At 48.9% G+C, this 25,293-nt stretch overlaps 1 protein-coding gene across 6 annotated transcripts in view; it reads left to right on the top strand.

Moving 5' to 3' along the window:
* The window catches only part of MAPKAPK5 (MAPK activated protein kinase 5), a 480,082-nt gene that overhangs the window by 284,552 nt on the left and 170,237 nt on the right, over positions 1-25,293 (top strand). For all 6 annotated transcript variants that reach the window (XM_085636242.1, XM_085636241.1, XM_085636245.1 and 3 more), the window contains one exon: positions 17,206-17,286. In XM_085636242.1, the coding sequence (XP_085492368.1) occupies positions 17,206-17,286 (81 nt within the window). The remainder of the gene's footprint in view (positions 1-17,205; positions 17,287-25,293) is intronic.

The following is a 25,293-nucleotide window of genomic DNA, read 5'->3' on the forward strand; positions in this document are numbered from 1 at the left end:
TGGCTTTCCTGTTGTTGTCTCCTGGCGCCTCGGTATCGCCTGGTGCTGTTCCTCACCTTTTGTCTCTCTCTCTCTCTTTCTCTCTCTCTTTGTTTCTCTGGTTTTTTCGCACACTGTTCCCATGCTCTCCTCAGTTTTGTTGTGATGGCTCCACGTTGTGGCGCGGAAAAGTTCTCCGAAGCAAACTGACGTCAGCGCGCCGGGGTGGGGCTTATGTGACCTTGCTGACGTTACGCCAGTGGAGGACGTCGGGGCGGAGTCACGAGGTACCGCCCCCCGGCGTGCAGAGATGCTGGGCAAGAAAGTTTTCCGGGTCCAGTCTTACGCCTGGGGATAATTCTAGGTTAATGAATCTGCAGCTAGAATCGTCTCTACCAGATACATCGTTACCGAAGGTGAGTTACTTGTACCTCAGTGCCATAAGTGTTCAGGGTTAGTGTGTCTTACCTGAGAAAGTTTGTCCGATAGGTGTTAGGTCGCACTCCTTGTGCACTGGATATGTGCATCTGGACTTTGTTCCCCTTCATGCAGGCAATGTGCGTCGACCGGTGGCGTGCTGGGTGTTGTGAAACCTTGCAAGATCTATATCCCAGTGATACATTTGTTACACTGGCTGATGCTATGAAACTCTTTAACTTGAGAGACAGGCAATTGTTGCAGTTTGCCAAGATTGCAGCTACAGCGAAGGGGTTCTGCCCAATATTCCTGGACACACCCCAGGAGTCTCAGACTCTTGTGATTCTGCTCAGTTTGACTGGGGGGAAAAAGTTAGTTTCCCATGTTTACACGGCGCTGCAGGTGGACTTCCCATTGTACACCCTAACGATTCAGGGTAGATCACAGGAGATACTGGGTGACTCATGGATAAAGAATGGGAGGGCATATACAAGGGGGTGAAGAGAACCTCCACTAATTCACAATTAAAATTTTTATAACGTAGTGCACCAGATGTGTTTATTGCTAAAAACGTTGCATGCCATTTACTTTGGGAGGGCGTTCTCCTGTCCACAGTTGGAGCAGATTTCCTACACATGCTGCGGAGAGGCCCAATACTCGAAATTTTGCGGGTACTTGGCCCACCCACACAATTTCCTCGGTTGTCTAGTTTTCAAAGATGTGCAGCTTTGCTAGGTTTTCCTAGGTGCCAGCTGAGCTAGGGCCCAAAATCCACAGATAGGCACATTGCAAAAAAAGGGTCCGTTTTACTCAAAAAAACGTGATGTGTCTACGTTGCGTTTTGGGCTGTTTCCTGCCACGGGCACTTGGCCTACCCACACAAGTGAGGTACAAATTTTATCGGCACACTTGGGGGAATGCTATGGAAGTAGGTATCTCCCTGCAGATTCCAGAACTTTCCATCACAGAAATGTGAGGAAAATGTGTATTTTTCGTTTTTCAAAGCTTTAGCTGTGCAAGAGATTATAGGTAACAGAACCTGGTGAGAGCCACACAAGTCACCCCCTCCTGGATTCCCCTGGGTGTCTAGTGTTAAAAAATGTACAGCATTGCTAGGTTATCCTGGGTGCCGGCTGAGCTAGTGTCCGAAATCAACACCTACACACTTTGCAAAACAAAAAGGTGATGGGTCCACGTTTCGTATTGGGCCGTTTCCTGCAGCAGGCACTAGGCCTACCCACACAAGTGGGGTACCATTTTTATTGGTGAACACAGACTAGTAGAACAAGTGTTATTACCAGTTGTCTTTCTATGCATTTCTACTTTCCAAATGTAAGACAGTGGGTAAAAAAGAAGGCCTTTTGAAAAATGCCCTCTAATTCAAATGCCACCCATGGCCGGAGATAAAGCACCAGGATTGGACAGACTCGCCACCGCCTAATATAAGGAGTTTGCGCCGCTCCTCGCGCCCCATCTCCTCAGCATGTATGAGGACTCACTTGAACGGGTTGTTCTCCCCCTTCCCTTCGCGAGGCACTCATAGTGACCATTTTTAAACCAGACAAGAACCCACAACTGTGTGACTCCTATCCCCGACTATCGATGATTAACATCGACAATAAAATCCTTGCAAAACACCTGGCCACGCGACTGCTCCCCACGATACCCAGACCCGATCAATGTGGCTTCGTCCCTGGCAGAAGCACGGCTCACAACCTCCGTACCCTCTTCACGGTGATGCAGGAGGTGGACCCCTCCCTCCGCCGCCGTTTTCCTTGACACAACTAAAGCGTTTAATACGCTGGAATGGCCTTATTTATTTACACTCCTCGCCTTTATTGGCATGAGTCATGCCTTTCTCAAAAAATAGCATTACTTTACACTACCCCGACAGCCAGATTGTGGATTAACGGAGGGGTTCCACCCCTGACCCCCCCCCCCCCCCCCCGTCGAGGTGGCCCGCGACACTAGACAGGGGTGCCCGCTATCGCCTCTCCTCTTCGCTATTGCTATGAAGCTATTATCGGCCAGGCTGCGACAGTACCATGCACGGAGAGGTTTTGCTTTTACACCCCAGGTGATTCTGGAGTCCATGTATGCAGACAATGTGACCCTATACGTCAAGCACCCAGTAACTAATCTTGACCCCCTTATATGAGAGAGCACCAGATTTGGCGGCCTCTCTGGTATCACTATAAACTGGGAAAAGTCCACGATTTTCCAGCTCACAGCTGCCACGGACACGTTCCAGTCAGAGTTTCTACTCTAATGGGCGACTCCCCAGTGAAATACCTGGGCATCTGGGTCAGCAGGGATCACGAGGAGTTGTGGCGATATAACTACGGCAGGCTCATGGAGTGGCTGGAGAGTCGATTACCCCACTGGAAAGCGCTTCCTCTTTCTTTGGCCGGCCGAATCGTCATTGCCAAGATGGTGATACTGCCCAAGTTTTTATATACTTTCATTACTCTCCCGCTTCCTCTCACGTTAGAATTCAAGAAGGGGCTTCTCTCAAATTTTATTTTTCTGGCTTGGGCGGGCGGGCAGCCCCGTGTGGCCTGGGAGACCCACACGCTTCCGTTTGAACAAGGAGGCCTTGGTGCGTCAAACATTGGAATTGTACCATAGTTGTGCACAGGCCCAATTCGGGTTCCATTGGATATACCTGACCCCGCTTATGGCGCACACGGCCCCTGAGAGCAACCAAGTGGGCCCAATTACATTGCACATGGTGTTGTTTCGACCCCAGAACCGCCCATGGTCCGAAATTGACAACGTTGGTTGCACGGTTTGGGCGTGCCAGATGCACCGTCGCAGAGCACTGCTGGACATTCTGTTTGCACCTTCGGTGCCGCTCACTAGTCACCCGGCATTGCCCTTTACTGCTGAGGCAGGGGTCTGTCAGCGACTGCGCAAGCTCTAGCTGCACACACTGGGGCGAGCATTCCTGGACGGTGTCTTTATCGACCTGGATGCCGCACTGGGAGACAAACACTTGGGCCTCCTGGACAGGTTGACATATTTTCAGCTACGGGCGGCGATGCAAGCGCACTATGCCTCGTTCCCGGTCGCGCCACCAGCGTTTCACGTCCTGGAAGCATTTCTAACCAATCCTTCACCCCGCATACTTATAACCCATCTTTACTCTGGCATGCAGCGCGACTCCCCTATAAGCGTTCCCCCTGCCCAGCGCGAATTTGGGAGCCCCCATTTGAGGAAGGTGTATGGACCTATTGCTGCACGCAATCCAGGGATATGTCACCCAATTGGCTGAGGCTTATTCATTTTAAACACCTCCAGAGATTGTACAGGACTCCTGTGTGGCTACGCAGAGCCGGGTTGAGTGCAGATACGCAATGTGCTCGCTGCGGAATGCCTGAGGCCTCCTTCATGCACCTGGCCTGGGAATGCTCGGAGGTGGCGAGATACGGGCTGTGTGTTTGATGCACTGAATGGAATGCAGGCTGGAGCGCACCCCGTTGAATGCCCTACAAGGATACGTCAAGAACCTCCTGACAAACACTAGAGACTGGCGGCTGCTATTGGTGAAGAGACGTGTGGCGATCTGTTGGGGCCGAAAGCGCAAGCCGCATAGAGACGGTTGGCTCAGAGATGCAGCATTCTACCATAATCAACTGTCATGTTTTGGAAACTAATGGTTATTGCCCACTCCCAGTGGAGAGTGGCAGGATAGGGGGTGTACCCACCCCAGGACTGGGACCCATTGGTCCCTGCCCTTCACCTACCTGTAACGCCCCTAAATCTAGTATTTAGGGGCACCCTGAACCTTCCTTCCCCAGATTCCAAAATCCGAAGAAGAGCTAGAAGACCTGCCCTGCAGCTGCTAAGAAGAGGAAGACACCAACTGCTTTGGCCCCAGCCCTACCGGCCTGTCGACCCTCGAACCTGCTCCAACCCGGCTTCTCTTGTGGCCAGCAACCTCACAAACCCCGGAGGACCTGGCTACCTTTTGACTCTAAACCCCTGGGACTCCCATGAGTAGAGGCTCTACTCAAAACCTACTTCTAATCCCTGGCAGCAGCCTGGAACCGCGAACCCAGCACACTCTACACCAGCCAAGCCTGACCTGTGCCGGAGTGATCAAAGACCACGAGGACGACCCCACGGCGACTGTGACCCCGAGTCCGGCACCCAAGGACCTCCCTCGACACTCCTGAAGAAGCCTGCAGCCTCAGAACCAGGTGCCCCCCCAACCGCGATCAACAGAGGGGAAGATTTCCAGACACCAAAAGGCACCCCTGCACCCGACGGCCCCCTGTGCCCAATCCCGGGGTACCTACCTATCCTCCAACTACCCAACTTACCTCTCGAAGTGGTGGTGGCACCTGAAGAATCTTCGTCCCCGAGCTTGCAGTCTTTTTCTAAACCAGAGATTTCCCATTGAAATCAATTGAGCGCCCGAAGGCTCAAAAGCACCCTGCACCCAGCCGCCCGAGTGGCCCTGGCAGTGCAACCTCTACACCTATCTACTTCCCCACTTGCCCTGAGTAAGTGACCAGGAGCTCAGCTCCCACAGCCGCGTGGCCTTCTAGTCAGCAGCCACCAACCAAGGCCCCCCTACCTCTCATAGGATAACATTGGGCCTAACTCTCTCTGCACCCGGCCGCCCTTGTGCCGCTGACGGTGAACCAATTGTACCCACCTGACCCTGGGAGACCCATGAGTCTATGCCCTGAACCGTATCTCTGCAAGTCGAGTACTTACCTTTAAACTGATAACTCAATTTTCTCCATAGGGTAACATTGACTGGCTTTTCCTGAAATTTCTTTTAAGTGTGGACTTTTCAAAACTTAAAATATTCACCAAAAATCAGCCGAGTAACGAAAACGAAAATACTCACCTGCTCTTGGGTGAGCTCCCAGTGCTGGATCTTGGTGCCCAGCACTGACTCTGAAAAATACTTACAACTGTACTTACCAGTAACCCAATTTTATGGCACGACACGGAGGCCAACATTATGCAAATCTCCTTTATTGCGCAGCTCACAGCAGCAACAATGAAGAGATCTAGAACTTCAAAACATTCTAACGGAGTATATAGTCCATGTGAACGTAGACATCTCCCTTCTTTGTTGCTGCTGCTCACAAGATAAGTACCTATTTATCTGCTCTTGATCTGTACTTGTTATAGATATGTGGGCTGACTGTTACAGGTGCCTGACGACTGGCTGAAAGTTCCCCTTTGCCCCTTTCCCACTGTCTGCGCAACACGGACCTTGCTTGCTTTCTTTCTGTTAATGCCTGTCATATTGGGTCGTTTTTTGTTTTCCCCTTTATGGTCCTTTTCGCACCCCCTTTCGGGTCCTAACTTGCTTCTGGGCTTAATTTGTAAGGAGCTCTTCCCCCGTTTTATCTTTGACGGGCCCGAGACGCACACAATGTGCCCCCACCTCGTAATGCTAAAAATTTGAGCCCGGAGGGAGGCATTTTCACCCCGTACGACACTGTTGCCGTGCCTTCCCTCGGCTTTTTAGCCTGACACTGTTGCCGTGCCTTTCCTCGGCTCCTTTAGGCCGGGGAAAGTTCCTCTTACACAGGACCGGCGTCTTTCAAACGCCGGTCCCGTGCTGAGCCTCGTATTACGCACGCGGACCGGCCTCCTTCCAACGCCGGTCCGTTCTAATCAGTGCGCTGCGTCCCCTGTCTCCGCAGCGACTCTGCGGCCTCACCCGAAGCCGGGAGGGGCCACGCTGAGTTGCTGTGGAGACGGGCCATGTCGGAGATCTCCCGCGAGTCCACGGAGACTCCCCTTTTCATTAAACAGTCTTAGAAAAGCCACAATCTTACCGGATTCTTTACCGGATGCCCCTCATTCCCAACTCGTCACAGATTTGAGCATTCTTAAATAAAATAAATAAAAAAAAAAAAAAGGAACAGACAAAAAGGTAGGACAAATTCACCTCAGTCTTGATCCAACTCCATGGAAAGAAAAGGACAATAACTTTTTTCCGGCGCAAAGAAAAAGACAGCTTAAATCTAACCACGCTAAAGGTTTAAAAAAACAGAGGAGCTCTGACCCTACCCTCTTGACTTCACGCTTTGGCGGTGACAATGACAGTGCCTCGGGCACAACGGATGGGCGGTTCAAAGGCCCTAACCTTCCTATCTCCATCGACAGTGACGATGGATTAGAGGATGAAATCCACCTCTCCTATTCCTCAGACTTCAATTCCGAAGAGGAAGGCGAAATTACAGACACTTGAGGTGAGGCATCAGGGGCCTCAGGGTCTAAAATGGGAATCCTTGACCCCTTAGGGGAATATATGTTTGACCCTCTCCTTATCAAACACCCCCTCTCTCCGGAATGGGTCCCGTCTCATCACATTGGAGAATACCTCTCCTTCTGGCTACGCAAAGAGATACCTAAAGAAGTCAGATCTCGACTTAGATCTGAATGTCCCCGCCCCTCCCTACCAGATAAAATAACTGTGACCCCAGATTTGGATAGTAAAGTAGTGGCATTCATTGCCAAAACCGGAAGAGACCCGAGAAAAGGTCTTGACAAAGGACTTAAATCATGTCAGGATAGACTCTTAGACATTACGGGTCCTCTCACCAAAATCTTTGAACTAGCCGAAGGAGGCTATCTTAACAACACTCCCATAGACCCAAAAGAGCTGCGTCAATGGGCGCAAAGAGCGATCTGCCTATTGGGCAACGCGAACACTGCACTTTCTAACGAAAGGCGAAAGAGTGTGCTATTAAAAATTGACCCCAAGCTAGTCGAACTAGCTAACAAAGAAGGGGGAGCATCCTTTCAGGGCCTTCTTTTCGGAGAAGAATTTATCAAGGAAATGGCCAAATATGTAGGAGTTTTCAACTCCATCCAAAAATCTATAAGATATAAAAAGAGTTTTTAATAATAGAGTTTTTACCCGGGCCGGGAGGATGCGGGGTCGATTGCCCGGCCGTGGAAATTTTTCAACAAGACCCTTCATGGGACGAGGAGCAAGATTCCCACAACCTGGCTTCGCATCTCAATCATCCTTCTTCCCCCAAAGGCAAAGATTCCGCGGAAGAGGCTTCAGAGGGGAAAGAAGGCAGAGAAGCTTCTCAACAGGTAAGTCCAACCAAAGACCTTTCAGATACTCCTACAAAGGTGGGAGGGAGACTAGCCCTTTTCTCTGGAAATTGGAACATGGTGACTCAAGACCCTTGGGTACTGGACACCGACAAGGGCTTCAAAATAGAGTTCATAGAACTACCTGTTCAGGAAAGACTTCCTCGGGAAATTTGGTTCTCGGAGAAAGACTCCGCACTCGTGACCCAAGAAGTAAGAGACCTGTTTGCCAAAGATGCAATCCGGGAGGGACAAGAGATTGGCTTTGTCAGCAATGTCTTTCTAGTAGAAAAGAAAGACAAAAAGATGAGACCTGTCATAAATTTAAAGGACTTAAACCAATGGGTGGTTTACCGCCATTTCAAAATGGAAGGAATCCACCTTCTCAGAGATGTCTTAAGGAAAGGGGATTGGCTTACTCGACTAGATCTCAAGGATGCTTACCTAACCGTCCCCATCTGGCCCCCACATCAGAAGTTTCTCCAATTCTTTTGGGAAGGCAAACTATGGCAATTCTCCAGTCTCCCCTTCGGACTTTCTTCAGCCCCTTGGTGTTTCACCAAGGTCCTTCGCCCAATAACAGGCTGGCTGAGAAGCAAAGGAGTAAGACTAATCCTTTATCTGGACGATATTTTAATAATGGCTCAGTCCAAGGAGGTTGCTTCCCAACACACACATCTTGCCATAAACATTTTGAAACATCTAGGTTTCGTTATAAATACCAAAAAATCACTAACAACTCCAAGCCAAGAGACACAGTTCCTGGGTTTTTCAGTAAATACAGTTATAGCAGAATTGAAATTGCCAGGGGAAAAAGTCAGAAAACTCAGGAAGGAGTTAAGGAGAATTCTAAAGATTCACTGCTTCCCTCTAAGGAGTCTAGCAAGGTTACTGGGCCTGTTGTCCTCGACTATCCAAGCCATTTATCCGGGTCCTCTTTACTATCGGGCCCTTCCAGAGACTCAAAACCAGAGCCCTCTGGAAGAATCCATCCTACTCCCAGATAGTTTCCCTGGACCAAGATTCCACGAAAGAAATACTCTGGTGGTTGAAAAATGCAGAGGCATGGAACGGAAGAGCAATCTTCGGGGAGGATCCGGACTTAGTAGTAGAGTCGGATGCCAGCCTGGAGGGATGGGGTGCCACATGTGGCAACTCTTCAACAGGGGGACTTTGGACGCCCCGAGAGAAGGATCTACACACCAACTGCCTAGAACTACTGGCAGGATCCTTTGCAATCCAGAGCTTCACCAAGAACATGATGAAGTGTTCAGTCATGCTTCGCATGGACAATGTATCGGCTGTGAGGTACGTGAACAAAATGGGAGGTCCTCATTCCAAAGGTCTCTCCGATTTAGCCAAGAATTTCTGGACGTACTGCCTCAACAAGGGCATTTCAGTCATTGCAGAACATATTCCGGGATTGAACAATGGGGTAGCAGACTTGTTCTCAAGGAATTTCAAAGATTCTAGCAACTGGAAACTGAACAGGGAACCTTCATAGCCATCCAGTCGCTATGGGGTCCATTTGGAATAGACCTGTTTGCAGACAGTCAACTCTCAACTCCCCAAATTTTTCAGCTGGAGACAGGACCCGATGGCCTTGGGGATAGACTCTTTCCTCCAGAACTGGCTTGGTTTAAAACCCTATGCATTCCCGCCTTTTGCCATGCTCCCACGTCTCCTCCTTCAAGTTCAGAGAAACAAGGAAATAGTAGTAGTTATAACCCCCCTATGGAGATCCCAGGCTTGGTTCCCCATCTTGTTAGAAATGAGTGTGGACTTCCCACTTCCCATTCCTACCTTCGACAAAGTAATCACAGACCCTCAGGGAGAATGTCACCCCCTTGTTCTTCAAGGATTCATGTCAAAGATGGCATGGAGGATTTCAGGAGACAATGGCAGCTCCCGGGACTTTCGGAGAGCGCTTTCAGACTCGTGTCTGAATCCTGGGCACCTGGAACAAGGAAGGCTTATAGATTGGCTTGGCGTAAATGGGTTTGTTGGTGCCTTCGACGGAATTACGATCCCATTTCAACTGATGTAGTTCATGTTCTCAACTTCCTGGCTGAAATCTTTGCCTCAGTTCTTGCTTATCGAACTGTTAATGTCTATAGATCGGCCATTGCAGCAGGCCACTGCTTAATAGATGGTATCTCAGTAGGTCAGAACTTATTAACTAAAAAACGTATGAGAAGTATGCGTGTTTTAAACCCACCTTTGCCCAAATACTCTAAACTATGGGACGTAAGGGATGTCCTTAGAATAATTGCCGATTGGGGTGAAAACTCCACTCTCTCACTTAAAAAACTGTCCTATAAACTGACTGTTTTGCTGTGCCTTGTCTCATTCAGACGTATGTCAGATGTTAAAGCCTTAGATATCTCTACCAGGTCTTACCAACCTGAGGGAGTTTGCTTTTTCCTTAAAAGACAAACTAAAACTATGTCATCTTCTGTATTCTACCCCTTTTTTCCTCAGAACAAAAGTTTGTGTGTGGTGAAGTTTGTTGGAGTACGAAAGGAGAACATCAAGGTTAAGAGGTCTTATCGATCAATTATTAATATCTCACAGGCTTCCTCATAGAGCAGTTTCCTCCCCCACTTTAGCTAGATGGGTTAAGGATGTTATGAAAGAAGCTGGAATTGACATTTCAATTCTTGGGGCTCACTCTCTTACAGGACCATCAGCTTCCAAAGCATTTATTTTGGGTGGTAGCCTTCAAGATATCCTTAAGGCTGCGGATTGGTCAAATGAATGCATTTTCAAAAGATGTTACTTTAAATCTGTTTCTAATGTTATTGATAATGTTTTGAACACACTTTAAACTTGCATAATGTTGGCCTCCGTGTCGTGCCATAAAATTTAGATTTTTCATAGCCTGCTGGGCAGAAAATCTGGATTTTATTAAGGACACGGAGGCTAAGATTATCCCTCCTCTACTGTTCCCACCCTGGGAATATAACTTATTTTTATTCTCCTGTCTTTTCAGATTAGTTTTTTCAAGAGATCTTTCGGATGTCTCCACTAAAGTTCCTTCCAAGAAATTATAAAGTTATCTTGTTTGAAGTTATCCTGTTCGCCGCACAAAGAAGGTAGATGTCTACGTTCACATGGACTATATACTCTGTTAGAATGTTTTGAAGTTCTAGATCTCTTCATCGTTGCTGCTGTGAGCTGCGCAATAAAGGAGATTTGCATAATCTTAGCCTCCGTGTCCTTAATAAAACCAGATTTTCTGCCCAGCAGGCTGTGAAAAATCTAAATTTTCTCCCTTAGGAAATCATTGACTGTTTTTCTGTGAAATGTCTTCTAAGTGTCAATTTTTGCAATCTTTAAATATTCTTTAAAAATCGTATAATATCTGAAAACGTAATTACTTACTTGTTTTGGATAAAGGTCCCGTACTGAGTCTAGGGACCCAGTACTGGCTTACAAAAGTAACAAGAACATACTATACCTGCAACTTGAATTTTCTGCCAAAGGGAATCATTGACTGTTTTCTATGAAACATTTACTGTCAACTTTTAAAATAGCAAAATATTGTCTAAAAATCGTCACAGTAATTAAGTCGACTTTTATCACTTGATTCCAAGTACTGACCCAGGACTGAATCTAGGATCCAGTCCTGGAATTCCAAAAGTAATCCTAAAAGTAATTTGTGGCAAATAACTTGAAACTTCCATTGAACTCAATGAATTATTGTGTTTAAAATTGTGTTGCCAATTGCAACCACTTGTAACTTTCTACAAAAGTCAATTGCATATTGCAAAAGTATTTATATAAAGCATCTCATTCTGAGAAAGTATATTTTAATACCTATTGTTGGTTCTAAAATAAAACCAGCATATTTTTTTATAAATAAACCATTGGCCTAGAGTTCAGTTATTGAGTGTGTGAGACCATTTGCTGGCTAGGTGTGTGCAACAAATGCTTTACACTGTCCTCTGATACTGCCTTACTGCTCGACCAAGCTACCACTTTAGAGAGGAAGGTTATATCTAACTTTAGCCTCTGCCAAACCTCTGGGGACTGTGGACTCTGTACACCCTGTACCTATTTGGGAACAGTATATACAGAGCCACTTTCTCACAGAGCTAACCTGGAAAACAGTCTTTTTGAACCCCTTCCATCTGCCCTGCCGGATGTGTGAAACGTGACCATGTACAACCCATGAAAGGTGTTTTATTGTAAGGCTTTGTGCCGGTTTGCCAAAGTTATAACCAAGCAAAAATCAATGGAACTTTTGACCTAAATTTAACTACACAGTTGCTATTGGCAATTGTGAAATGTAGAGAGACCAGAGAATACAGATGCATAGGGACATACAAATGCATGCACTGACTGACTGACTCACAGTGTCAGCATCCAACCCCTGGAAATAACTTTAAACCACCTTAAATTGATGTTACATCAAATGCAGTTACTGCTGTATAGCAAAGGGTAGAGACAAGAATGTTTATGTAATTAACATGTCCCTGTTTATGTACTTGTAATGCTTTTCTTTTTGTTAATCTACGATCTAACATGCAATAAATATATTAAACATTAAAAGGATATATTGGTAAGTAGCACATTTATTGGTCAGGTACTGCTTCTGCCTTTAGCACGCTGTTACGAGCGCTTTGCTCGCCCTGTATTTTAACTGTAGTTTTGTTGTTTTTTGGCTTTTTATTGTCACTCCGTCTTAGCAGGACCTGGGTATAGATCCCCCCCTCCCTCTTACCGCATGTAAATTGTTTGAATCACCGTCACTTGGCGGGTCCGGGTTCCGTGGGTGGTCCGGGGTTGCTGCTTTAGGCGCCATCTTGCTTTGGGCTTTAATATTTGTTTGCGGGCGCCATCTTGGAGCGTATTGACGCTCGCTCGGCTCAAAGGAACGCCTATTTAAGGCGGACTCGGTATCTGGACCCTGGTCAGGTACTGCTTCTGCCTTTAGCACGCTGTTACGAGCGCTTTGCTCGCCCTGTATTTTAACTGTAGTTTTGTTGTTTTTTGGCTTTTTATTGTCACTCCGTCTTAGCAGGACCTGGGTATAGATCCCCCCCTCCCTCTTACCGCATGTAAATTGTTTGAATCACCGTCACTTGGCGGGTCCGGGTTCCGTGGGTGGTCCGGGGTTGCTGCTTTAGGTGCCATCTTGCTTTGGGCTTTAATATTTGTTTGCGGGCGCCATCTTGGAGCGTATTGACGCTCGCTCGGCTCAAAGGAACGCCTATTTAAGGCGGACTCGGTATCTGGACCCTGGTCAGGTACTGCTTCTGCCTTTAGCACGCTGTTACGAGCGCTTTGCTCGCCCTGTATTTTAACTGTAGTTTTGTTGTTTTTTGGCTTTTTATTGTTACTCCGTCTTAGCAGGACCTGGGTATAGATCCCCCCCTCCCTCTTACCGCATGTAAATTGTTTGAATCACCGTCACTTGGCGGGTCCGGGTTCCGTGGGTGGTCCGGGGTTGCTGCTTTAGGCGCCATCTTGCTTTGGGCTTTAATATTTGTTTGCGGGCGCCATCTTGGAGCGTATTGACGCTCGCTCGCTCGGCTCAAAGGAACGCCTATTTAAGGCGGACTCGGTATCTGGACCCTGGTCAGGTACTGCTTCTGCCTTTAGCACGCTGTTAAGAGCGCTTTGCTCGCCCTGTATTTTAACTGTAGTTTTGTTGTTTTTTGGCTTTTTATTGTCACTCCGTCTTAGCAGGACCTGGGTATAGATCCCCCCCTCCCTCTTACCGCATGTAAATTGTTTGAATCACCGTCACTTGGCGGGTCCGGGTTCCGTGGGTGGTCCGGGGTTGCTGCTTTAGGCGCCATCTTGCTTTGGGCTTTAATATTTGTTTGCGGGCGCCATCTTGGAGCGTATTGACGCTCGCTCGGCTCAAAGGAACGCCTATTTAAGGCGGACTCGGTATCTGGACCCTGGTCAGGTACTGCTTCTGCCTTTAGCACGCTGTTACGAGCGCTTTGCTCGCCCTGTATTTTAACTGTAGTTTTGTTGTTTTTTAACTTTTTATTGTCACTCCGTCTTAGCAGGACCTGGGTATAGATCCCCCCCTCCCTCTTACCGCATGTAAATTGTTTGAATCACCGTCACTTGGCGGGTCCGGGTTCCGTGGGTGGTCCGGGGTTGCTGCTTTAGGCGCCATCTTGCTTTGGGCTTTAATATTTGTTTGCGGGCGCCATCTTGGAGCGTATTGACGCTCGCTCGGCTCAAAGGAACGCCTATTTAAAGTCGTCCTTTCCCGCGCAGCGGGTACGCGCAGTGGGACGCCGTCGCTTAGCCGGAGTCGTGCCTGAGTCCTGACCGTCTGCGCCCGTCCGCGCTAAGGGCGCAGCGGGGTTCTTGAGAGTTGGTCTCGGGTTCGGCTCTCGTTACCATGCTGGTGTATTCCGGCGACACTTTGCGGGGTATTGGTCGTTCAATCGTGAGTTGTACCCTTCCCCCTATACACCCACTAGTGGGCCCCTTTCACTGTGCGTGTGGTAGGTGGTCTTTAGATTCCCCTACCCTGAGCGCACACGAATATTCTACGGTTGCCCCCAGTAAGATCCGTGCCAAGCATTCCCTTCGCATCTTCAGCCTGAATGCCAGGTCTCTGGTGCTGCATTATCAGGCCGTGTTTGACCTGATACAGGAAGAGGCTCCGGACATCGTAGCCATCACCGAGACGTGGTTGAAGGATGACGATGTGGCCATTATCAACTTGGCATTTCCCTCTGATTTTTCGGTTTTCACCCTTAACCGATCTACTAGGGGAGGGGGTATTGCGCTGGCCTTGCGACCTGGCCTCACTGGCAGCTGGTCTGGTCTGACCATTCCGGGATGTGAAAGTGCGGTGTTTAAGATCTCGGTCACCCCACATTTTACACTCTCGGGGATGGTGGTTTATCGCCCCCCTGGGAGTGATGTGGCGTTTAGAGCGGCCTTCCCCGACGTGGTTAGTTCCTTGGTGGTAGGTTGTTCTAATTTCTCGATTTTGGGTGACCTCAACTTACATCTTGAGAACCTTACCTCCCCCGCGGTTAGCGGTATTCTTGCCGACCTGGAGGCCCTTCAACTGGTGCAAATGGTTCGTCAGTCTACCCATTCAGGCGGCCACACCTTAGATCCTTTTTTCACCAATTTGGCAGACGCTGTTGTCTCCGCCGTTACACCTCTTGGCTGGACGGACCACTCTTTGGTTACCATCTGCACCCCTTTGCCGGGAATGGTTATTGTTCCCCCGGCAAAGCTGGTTACAAGGCGGCAATGGAGTAAATTACGGCTGGAGGACTTACATCGTGTCCTCGCCGAGGAGCCTTTAGAACCTGCGATGCTGGTTGATTCAGGTTACGAGAAGTTCTGCTCCTGGATCTCCAAGGCGCTTGACGCCCTTATCCCTATTGCCGCTTGTAAAGTCAGCTCCAGGGACTCCAGTCCGTGGTACGATGGTGCCTTACGTACTCTCAAGGGTGGTTGTAGGCGAGCAGAGAGGGCTTGGCGGAAGGCGTACGATAGCGGGAAGAAAGCTTTTTATCTCGCCTCCGTCAAAGCTTACCATCGGGCTGTTTGCCAAGCTCGGGCAGCTTACTACGCTACTGAATTTGGCAACAGCTCCAACCCCTCTAAAACCATCTTTAAAGTGATGAAGGACCTTTTGGCAAAGCGTGCCTGTATCACGACGACTGGTTCCACCTCTCACTGTGAGGCTCTTGCTCGATTTTTCCTGGAAAAGGTCGAAAACATTTATCGGACGTTCCCTTGTACAGGGCCTCCGGCAGAGCCTCCGATCAACATCTATGGTGGTACCACCTTGCACGTGCTGCCCCCGCTGACATCAGAGGGGTTTGACCTCCTGGCTCTGCAGGTCAAATCAGGGTCCCCCGCTGATCCCCTTACTGCGACTCTTTTTAGAGAGCAGTCGTTTGTGGGACGGGCCGTGGTTCACTCCCTGATTAACATCTCGTTGGAATCAAGCACGGTACCCGCTAGCTGGAAGCGGGCAGTGGTTTCTCCCATCTTGAAGAAGCCGTCCCTGGATCCAGATAAACCTGAAAACTATAGGCCCATCTCCTTACTTCCGTGGCCGACTAAAGTGTTGGAGGCCCATGTCAACAAAGTTCTTTCTGCCCACCTTATCCATGCTAACATCTTGGATCCCACCCAGAATGGGTTCCGTGCTGGACACAGCACGGAGACCGCCCTCCTCTCCATGGCTGAACATCTTCGCACGGTGATGGATGCGGGACAGACAGCAGCGCTCGTCTTATTGGACTTGAGCGCCGCGTTTGATACTGTTTCGCATCCTATCCTGTTGCATCGCCTGGAGGAGATTGGGCTGGGTGGTCCTGCCCTCCAGTGGTTCCGGTCTTTTCTAGACGATCGTTTCTTTAGCGTTGCTGTCCCACCGTTCCAGTCCCAATTCCATCCTTTGAAACAGGGGGTGCCGCAAGGATCCTCGCTGAGCCCCACGTTGTTTAATCTCTACGTGAGACCGCTGGCTGAGGTCGTTAAGCAATGGGGCATGACTATGGTCTCATATGCTGACGACACTCAGCTAGCGGTTACGATCAGCGGGGATGCCGACCGGGATGCCCCCAGGTTTCAGAGTGGACTTAGGGCGGTGGCGAGCTGGATGAGGAACAACTGTCTCCAGCTCAACGCCAAGAAAACAGAGATCATGATCGTAGGTAAGATATCGGAGCTATGGGGGGACAGGTGGTGGCCTATGGAGCTGGGGCCGGCCCCCCTTCCGGTCACGGAATTAAAGAACTTAGGAGTATGGATGGATCCCTCCCTCAGCTACGTTGGCCACACGAAGAAAATCGCGGCCTGTTGCTTTGGTATCTTATGGTCACTTCGCCCTGTTTTGAAGTTCTTTGACCATCGCACCAGGCAGCTGATTGTCCAGGCGACAGTGTTATCTCGCCTGGACTATGCCAGCTCTCTTCTGGTAGGGTCCAATGTGGCTGAGGTCACCCGCCTCCAACGTGTCCAGAACTCTGCGGCGAGAGCTATTGTTGGCCTACCCCGTTCTTGTTCTGCCTCCAGCACATTGAGATCACTGCACTGGCTGCCTATCCGGGCCAGAATTCAGTTTAAAGTGCTGTGCATGGCGTTCAAGATTCTGAGGGGGGTAGGCCCTTCTATTCTTGCGGATCTTTTGTCCTGGTATGTGCCTACTCGGCCCCTGAGATCCTTGGGTCAGGCACTCACTGTGATTCCCCGATACAGGCTGTGTCGGGCTGGTGGCCGTTCTTTCCGGGTCAGAGCAGCCGAGCTCTGGAACTCCCTTCCTGTAGAGTTGCGCCTGCTAGATGATCTTTTAGTTTTTCGTAAGGCCTTAAAAACCTTTTTGTTTTAATAAATTCTCTTTCCTCTCTTCTGTTGTGTTTCCTGTGGTGTTGCATTTTTACCTGCCGTGCGCCTGGACGCCCCTTTGCTGGGGCAGCAGTGCGCATTACAAATGTATGTAACATAACATAACATAACATAACATTTATTGCACCTCTGCTTGCACAGTATGTTGAATGATTCAGCATGACAAAACTCTCAGTAAACCAGCATAAATGCAATGTTGAGGGGTTTGAACTGAATTCAAATTTCAAATTAGAAATGCAGTCTAGATAGAGCATACAGGAATATTATACTTTAACACACTATAGGTCTTGTAATATGGTTTTCAACACTGCTCTTGTCAGTGTAAGTGGAACATTTAGTGATGTTTATTTCTGCTTTTTGTAATTTTTTTTACAGGTATTGGAGGCACAGAGAAGGCACCAGAAAGAAAAATCTGGAATTATACCTACCTCGCCTACACCATACACATATAACAAGGTAAGGTCATGAAAAGAAGATATGTTGGATTTATGTATGTTTCCTATAATTTTCCCAGTTTATGAATGACGATTTAATGTTGAGGTATTACCGGGGGCGTTGCTTGGCCGGCTGCAAGATGGCCAAACTCTTAGTGGGCTCTGCCGGCCAAGCTTAAAATCCGTCATCATCTTGCAGACGACGACACTTTTCCTGCACAAAGCCAGCAGCTCCTGAATTGGTGTTACCTGTGGCGCCGATCGCTTCCGTTCCTGACTCCTGGATATGAGTGAAAGTTGAGATATTCTTCCTGATTGCAACGCCGGGCCTGCTCCTCGAAGTCGGCTGGGCTCGGCCCTCCTCCCCCTACTGTTTTACCTGGTTTCCTGGAGCCCCGCGCCGCCTGAAGGATGGTGGAGGACCCTCTGCTAATAGGGCTAATAGGGCGGGTGAGTGCCTCTGCGGCCGTGCGTGATGAGGCTGGGGGTCCGCGAGCTGCACCGCCAGGCCCGAGCCTTCCGCAACTCTTGACGCCACAGTTTCCCTACACCTGGCGCTCTTTCAGCCTGCTATCTATGCTCTGGGCCGGTGACGGGAGCGGCGTACCCCCCACGTCTCCCCGTCGTGCTGGCCCCAGTCTGGTGCGCGCTCCCGGCCTTCTCCCTCACTGCGGTGCGCGGGGCGCCCCGGGTCACAGACCTTCAGCGGCCCAACGCGCCTGGGCCCCCGCCGCCTCTGACACCGGGTGTCTGGTTCCATCGTTGCTCCTGTAGTACTGCTCTTAGCATTGGGCTGGATTCCCACAGCGGCGGTCCGGCCTTGATCTGGCCCAGGTGTCCTGTTCTTGGTCGCTGGGCTGTGGGGGGAGCCCTGTGCCTGCACGCAACCTCCGCTGCCTCTCTCTGGTGATTGCCACATCTCTGCTCCACTGCTCTTGCTGCTGGTGCCTAGTGCTGCTCCCGTTATTCGTTCGAGCCTTGCGCTGGGCTCCTACTGTAGTTACACCCTGCCTTTGAGCCTGCCTCCCGCTACAGACTGGACCTGCGTCGGCCCGGGGTTCTACCTTGCGCCATCTGGATCTCACCCCAGCATAGCATATGGTCTGCAGTTCCGCACCCAGTGATTCTCTGTTTCTGTGGATTAGTCTGTAACGGCACTTCAGCGCATTTTGGGTGTCCACCGTCCCTTCATTTCTCCGACTCCCTGGCGGTGGCAGGTCTTGCGGCACTTCCTTGACCCCTGTGCTCCTCTTCTGGTCTGCCGCCATTGGCCCCATGGGGTGGGATCTACGCTGGTTCATTGTCCGACCGCAATGTGGCTTACTGTGTGCTTTCTTGAGACTCTCTTTGCCCTCGGATTTACTCATGTGCTGTTCATGTAACTCCCTGCTGTGCTAACGTCCTGGTGCCCACGCCCTTGGCCACGTATTTTCATCATCCTACTGCGCCCATTGCTGATGGAGGCCGACTGCGGCTGCCCCCTGGTGCTGGGGTCTTGAGTATCTCTACTGATAAGTCTGTGTGTGTGGCAGGGTGGTGGCCTGCCCGTTGTGCCCTTTGCCGAGGTTCATTTTGGTCGCCACTTCTCCCTCTTGTTCCCTGGTGGTGGCTCCTGTCTGGTCTTGACCACCATGGGGAGAACTGATCCTACGATATACAAAAGGGAAGGGAGGGCCAAAGGGAAAATTTTAAAGACCAATTAAGACTAAATCCCCAATCAACTTATGCAAAACAAACAAGTCTAAAGGTCTCAAGAGGGCACCTAAACCTATGGTGGCCTAAGTGTCAGTACGTACACTGTGAAACTAAACCTACACAGGAAGTCCTACCTAAAAGGACGGAATCCCATCACTCACCGAGGTGACATGCTTCATCATCTGGGTCCTCCTCCCAGCTGTAAAACCTAGTACAGCTGAGGGCTACAACCCCCTTACTAAGAGGGAGGAGCACAGGGATGTTTTAAGGTATATGTCACTATCCTATAGGTTCCCAAAACCCAGAAGTGAGAAGCCGTTATGATGAAATGTGAGTGATGCGCGCAGTGCAAACTCAAGCAATAAATGTGCTAATGTGAATTAAAACTAACTATCAAGAGACACAGGACTATTTATTAATTGTCTCGTGAACACAGGATTAAAAACAGTGCAAAACAGCAGTTTTAACAATATAACTGCAAGCATGGTCTACATGTTTCAGCTATCATGACCCTATTGGTGTCGAGCTTTCTTCAGGACCTAGATGTAAATTGCTACTGCGTGTGCTCAAAAAGGAATAGTGTAACCAAATTAAACGAAACGATACAACCTATACCACACTAGATCTCGAAAAGATGGTCCATGTGTATAAGTCAACCTGTGTAGAAAAAGTAACATGACATCAGTGATTCGGATATACATGAGATACATACATGAAGCATTGTATCGGACCAACTCCGCTGATGTAAAAGCATAACTTACCCATCACTTGTGAGTAAGGGACAACACCTCACCTGGCAACAGCTCAGGACGTGAGGCACCGCTCTGAAACAGAAGTGGGAAAACTTCATAAATAAATTCTCACTAAGTGCACACTGAGAGTGACTTGTAATCTCCTTATGTGCTCCAGTGAAATCAACAACCCTAAACTAATGAAAGAAGTCTGTGTACACCAACAGTGCTTATCCAGTATTAGGGTATCTTTCATAGATTCACATGCCTGAATCATTCTCCGTCGTCGGGATGGGAGTCCTCGGTAAATAAACAAAGTAATGTCTCAGTAGACATATAGAATAATAGGCCCAAAAGGCCTTACCTTAGTAACATATCCACGTCCTTATGTAAAAAAAAAAAAAGGACCAACCTTTGAGGGTAGCCAATCAGCTAGTACCACCCTCTAGAACCTTCCTGAAAGGAGCTCTAGTCCCTCAGATTGTCTACCGCATGTCGTGCTAAGGGAGTCTCCACTGAGCTCTGCTCATTACTTCTCGTTTTCTGGATTTCCAGTGTTTCTTGCTACAATTTTATATTTTCTGTGAGGAGTTCTTTAGTTCCTCATGGCAGACACTCCGAAGAAAGGCCTTTTCAGGTCTTGTGCTTCCTGTGGGAAAAATAGGCTTCATGTGGACGATCAACATAAGGACTGTTTCTACTTCCTTTATCCTAACCATTCTTCAAAGGATTGTAAGGTATGTCGTACCTTCTCCTCCAAGACCCTTAAAGACTGTGAAGGGCGCCTCTTAATTTGGCTGCAGAGGCTTTGGACTCTGATGTACAAAGTACATATGTGCACCTCAAAATCACAAAACGTGCACTGACACCGGCCCTGACTTCACCTAGTAGGCTCCAGCTCTTGCCTTCAGTTCAGCTTTTGGAGGAGGAAGACTCTGACGACGGCAGTATGTTCCGTACAGCGATAAGTCCGTCGCAACTGCATGTTAAGTATCAAGATAGTTCCGACTACGAAGATCATGGACCGGAATATCAGGAGGTTTCACCTGAGGAATATCATCCGCCTCCGCCTCCACCTTCCATGGTTTGTCTGCCTGCGTCCCTGGTCTCTGACCTACAATTCCTTATCTCCGACTAAAAGCAGTGGTTTCCAACTTCTGCACCTTCTCCGATGCCGGTTGTGCCTCCAACACCAAGGCCTCGACCCCCTGCATTGATTTTGCAGTCTGAGCCTGTCACATCACCTCCTCGTCTCTCTACAGATGAGGAAGATGAGGAACATGAAGAAGGAGAACTTCAGGATTCCCAATCTAATCGAGACGAATGGGTTGATTACATTCTTCCCTGTCCAGCCCCTCCCGTTCCTACCACAGCTGACTCGCCTCCGGAGGACATTGGAGGCTTTCATAACATCGTAAAGAGAGTGGCGCAGCGCTTTCAAATACCTATGCCCTCGCACCAACCGGATTGTTTCCTCTACGATTTTAAAGAGCCTTTCAAAAAGTCGGTTAGATCTATCCCTATTATAGACTACATTTGGGAACAAGGGATAAAGATTATGCAGAACCCTTCCTCGGTCCCTCCAGTTTTGGCTCGGCTGGATAAGAAATATAAAGCGCCAGATACCGCTCCAGCTTGCCTCACAGGCCATCCGAAACCGGACTCAGTCATTACCCAAGCCGCTCAGCGACAGTCAAAAAATCCATCCGCTTTGCTGAGTACTCTGCTGGATAAAGAGGGTAGGCGACTGGACAATATTGGTAAGCGCTTTTCGTCCATGTCTGCTTTGATAGTGCGTGCTTCCAACTCCTTAGCACTGTTGGGTCGTTATAATCGGCAGATGTGGGCAGATATAGCGCCATACCTAGCGAACTTACCTGAAGAGTCGAAGGAAGAGGCAAAGAAGATCTTACTGAAGGGGGAGAGATCTGCCTCTAAGATTATAGACTGTGCAATGGATATTGCCTCTACCGGATTTCGCCAACTCGCGGGCGCAGCTGTGTTACGGCGCCAGGGTTGGTTGAAGGCAACTTCCTTCAGACCGTAAGTACAAACCAAAGTATTAGACATGCCATATGATGGCCAACTTCATATAGATGAGGCTTTACAAGGTATAAAGAAAGATACGGACACTGCTAGGGCGTTGGGTACCCTGCAATTCTGGAACCCCTCTTTTCGAGGCTCAAGGGGAGATTTCCAACATCGATCTTCCTTCACTTCCTCTCAGTAATATCGTCCACAGTACCAACACTCCTCCTACGCTGAGTCTTCCTTTCGTGGCAAGGGAGGGAGACAGAAAGACGCCGCTCGACGACAATGACCTTCCACTTCCGCCAGTCTCCAACTCCTCTCTGCCCTCCAAAGTTGGAGGAAGAATTTCCCACTGTCTGACAAATTGGAAGCAAATAACTACGGACCGCTGGGTTCTACAATTAGTTCAATTTGGACACTTTCTAGAATTCATCCAAATTCCTCCCCAAACCCCTCCCCGATCTATGCTTCACAAAAATTTGCGTGCTCTACTCCTGGAGGTGACACTCATGCTCCAGAAGGGAGCTATAGAGAAGGTTCCTCCAGGACAAAAGGGGAAGGGGTTTTACTCCCGCTTTTTCCTCGTACGCAAAAAGGAGAAAAAAATGGAGACCGATACTGGACTTGAGAAATCTAAACAAGGTCTTGAAAAAACAGTTGTTTTGTATGGTCACCATTCAGGAAGTGCTTCAGCTTCTCAATGCGGACGACTACATGGTGTCTTTAGACTTGCAAGACGCCTATTTTCATATTCCAATACACTGCAACCACAAGAAATTTCTGAGATTCATGGTGGCGGGCAGGCATTACCAGTTGCTGGTCCTGCCGTTCGGACTCAAATCGGCGCCACGCATTTTTACCAAATGTCTAGCTCTGGTGGCTGCATACCTATGACAACATCACCATCAAGTCTTCCCATATCTGGACGACTGGCTCATCAAATCACCCTCTCTAGAAGGCGCGTCGAGGACATCCAGCGCCTGTCTGAGGCTTTTCAATTGTCTGGGGCTGACTCTCAATCAGGACAAGTCCGTCCTTCAGCCTTCCCAGTGCATACGTTTTCTGGGTGCTACCCTCGACACCATACAAAGGAAGGCGTTTCCATCACAGGAACGCAAAGACAAACTTCATTCCTTGGCGCTCCGTATAAGTTCCAAGAAGACTCTTTCCGTGCGCCTCTTCAAATCCCTACTCGGGATGATGTCCTCTTGCATCCTGTTAGTTCCGCACTGTCCCCTTCACATGCGGCCTCTTCAAGAAGGGCTTTCGGCTCAATGGGTCCAGTGTACGGGGTCCTTCGACGTCATCCAGGTGACCCCTATGATCAAAAAGGCTCTACGGTGGTGGACTTGCCCCCAGAACCTTTCTCAAGGCTTGCCTTTCTTGCTTCCTGCTGCTCCACATATCATCACCACGGACGCCTCTTTAGAGGGCTGGGGAGCTTTCCTTCAAGAACTGCAGATAAGTGGAAAATGGTCCCCTTCCGAAAAGAAACTTCACATAAATCTTCTGGAGCTGCGCGCCGTGTATCTCGCTCTTGTGGCTTTCCTTCCACGGATCAGAAACTCTCTAGTGCTTGTCCGAACCGACAATACCACGACAATGCACTATTTGAACAAGCAGGGTGGGGCTCGTTCTCTGACACTCTCACGAGTCGCAAAAAATTTGGAACTAGCTGCTCAGTCACAACATCTCTCTTCGAGCAGAGTATGTTCCAGGCACCCACAACGTGTTGGCGGACTCTTTGAGCAGACGGCAGGCAGCATGTCACGAGTGGGAGTTGTATCAGCGGATCCTCAACAGCATATTCGCTCGATGGGGCACCCCTGTTCTGGACCTCTTCGCTACCCAGCAGAACGCCAAATACCAACACTTTGCAAGCTGGCATCCCCAGCAAGGGTCTCTGGGGAATGCATTTTCGATCGCATGGTGCAACATCTTTACGTACGCCTTTCCGCCAATTCCCAGGGTGCTCCGAAAGTTGAAAGCGGAGCCTTGCACACTCATCTTGATAGCTCCAGCTTGGCCACGCCAACATTGGTTCACAGAGCTTCACCTTCTCTCCCTGGAACCGCCGATCAGGTTGAAACCGTTTCCATCTCTCCTTACGCTCAACAACCAACAAGTCCAGCATCCGGATCCGGCATCTCTCAAGAGCAGATAGTACTAACAGAACGTACTCATTAAAATGGAAGAGGTTTTGTATCTGGTGCAAATCAAACAAAATACACCCTCTTTCTTCCACTCCGGAGCAAATACTGCCGTACCTCCTTCATCTAGTAAAATCTGGTCTTGCTCATGCCTCCATTAAAGTCCACTTGGCAGCAATTTCGCGTTTCAGGAGATCCTCCGCAGGTCCTTCTCTGTGGTCTCATCGGCTCATTAAGCAATTCCTTAAAGGACTGTTTAGAACATTCCCTCCGGTGAAACCTGTACCTCCTGCTTGGCATCTCAACGCGGTTCTGGCTCAACTTATGAAACATCCTTTTGAGCCAATACACAGAGCAGATCTTAAGTATCTCTCCTGGAAAACAGCGCTCCTTCTAGCCCTTACCTCGGCAAGGCGAGTGGGGGAACTCCAGGCTTTTTCAATCCAAGACCCTTTCCTTCAATTCAAACATGACAGGGTCAATCTTCGTACAAATCCGAAGTTTATCCCTAAAGTTCCCTCACAGTTCCATCTTAATGAGCCTATTGTGTTGCGTTCATTCTTTTCAAATCCGCAAACAGTGGCAGAAAAAACCCTGCATTCCTTGGATCTTAAGCGCTGCCTAAAGTTCTACATCGACAGAACGAAGACATTTAGCAAATCTAACCAACTCTTCGTGGCGTACAGTCGGCCTAGAAAAGGTCTACCACTCACCAAGCAAAGTATCTCCCGCTGGATCTCTTCAGCCATTACTTTCTGTCACCAGCAAGCAGGGCGTCCCCTGCTCTCCACAGCTCGTGCCCAATCCACGAGGGCAATGTTTACTTCCATGGCACTGTTTGCAGGAGTGCCCATTGTGGACATTTGCAGAGCGGCCACATGGAAGACGCCGCATACGTTTACCAAGCATTACTGCCTGGATACGGAACATATGAAAGACGCTGCAGTGGGTCAAGCAGTGCTCCGTCATCTATTTCATTAGAGGTGATCTGGTGAATATTTATATACTGTACCTTTCGAAATGTGCTTTTCATTGCTTACTATTCTGATTCAGGCATGTGAATCTATGAAAGATACCCTAATACTGGATAAGGAACGTGTTACTTACCTGTAACTGTGGTTATCCAGTATTGGTATCTTTCATAGATTCACATGCAACCCACCCACTTCCCCTGGGAGGGCTCTCTTGGATCTCTCAGCGATACAACTACTTAGCACTGTGCTTACGAAAATCTGAGGGACTAGAGCTCCTTCCAGGAAGGTTCTAGAGGGTGGTACTAGCTGATTGGCTACTCTCCAAAGTTTGGTCCTTTTTTACATAAGGACGTGGATATGTTACTAAGGTAAGGCCTTTTGGGCCTATTATTCTATATGTCTACTGAGACATTACTCTGTTTATTTACCGGGGACTCCCATCCTGACG

The sequence above is a fragment of the Triturus cristatus genome, chromosome 11 (assembly GCF_964204655.1).
Source record: "Triturus cristatus chromosome 11, aTriCri1.1, whole genome shotgun sequence".
Classification (NCBI taxonomy): Eukaryota; Metazoa; Chordata; class Amphibia; order Caudata; family Salamandridae; genus Triturus; species Triturus cristatus.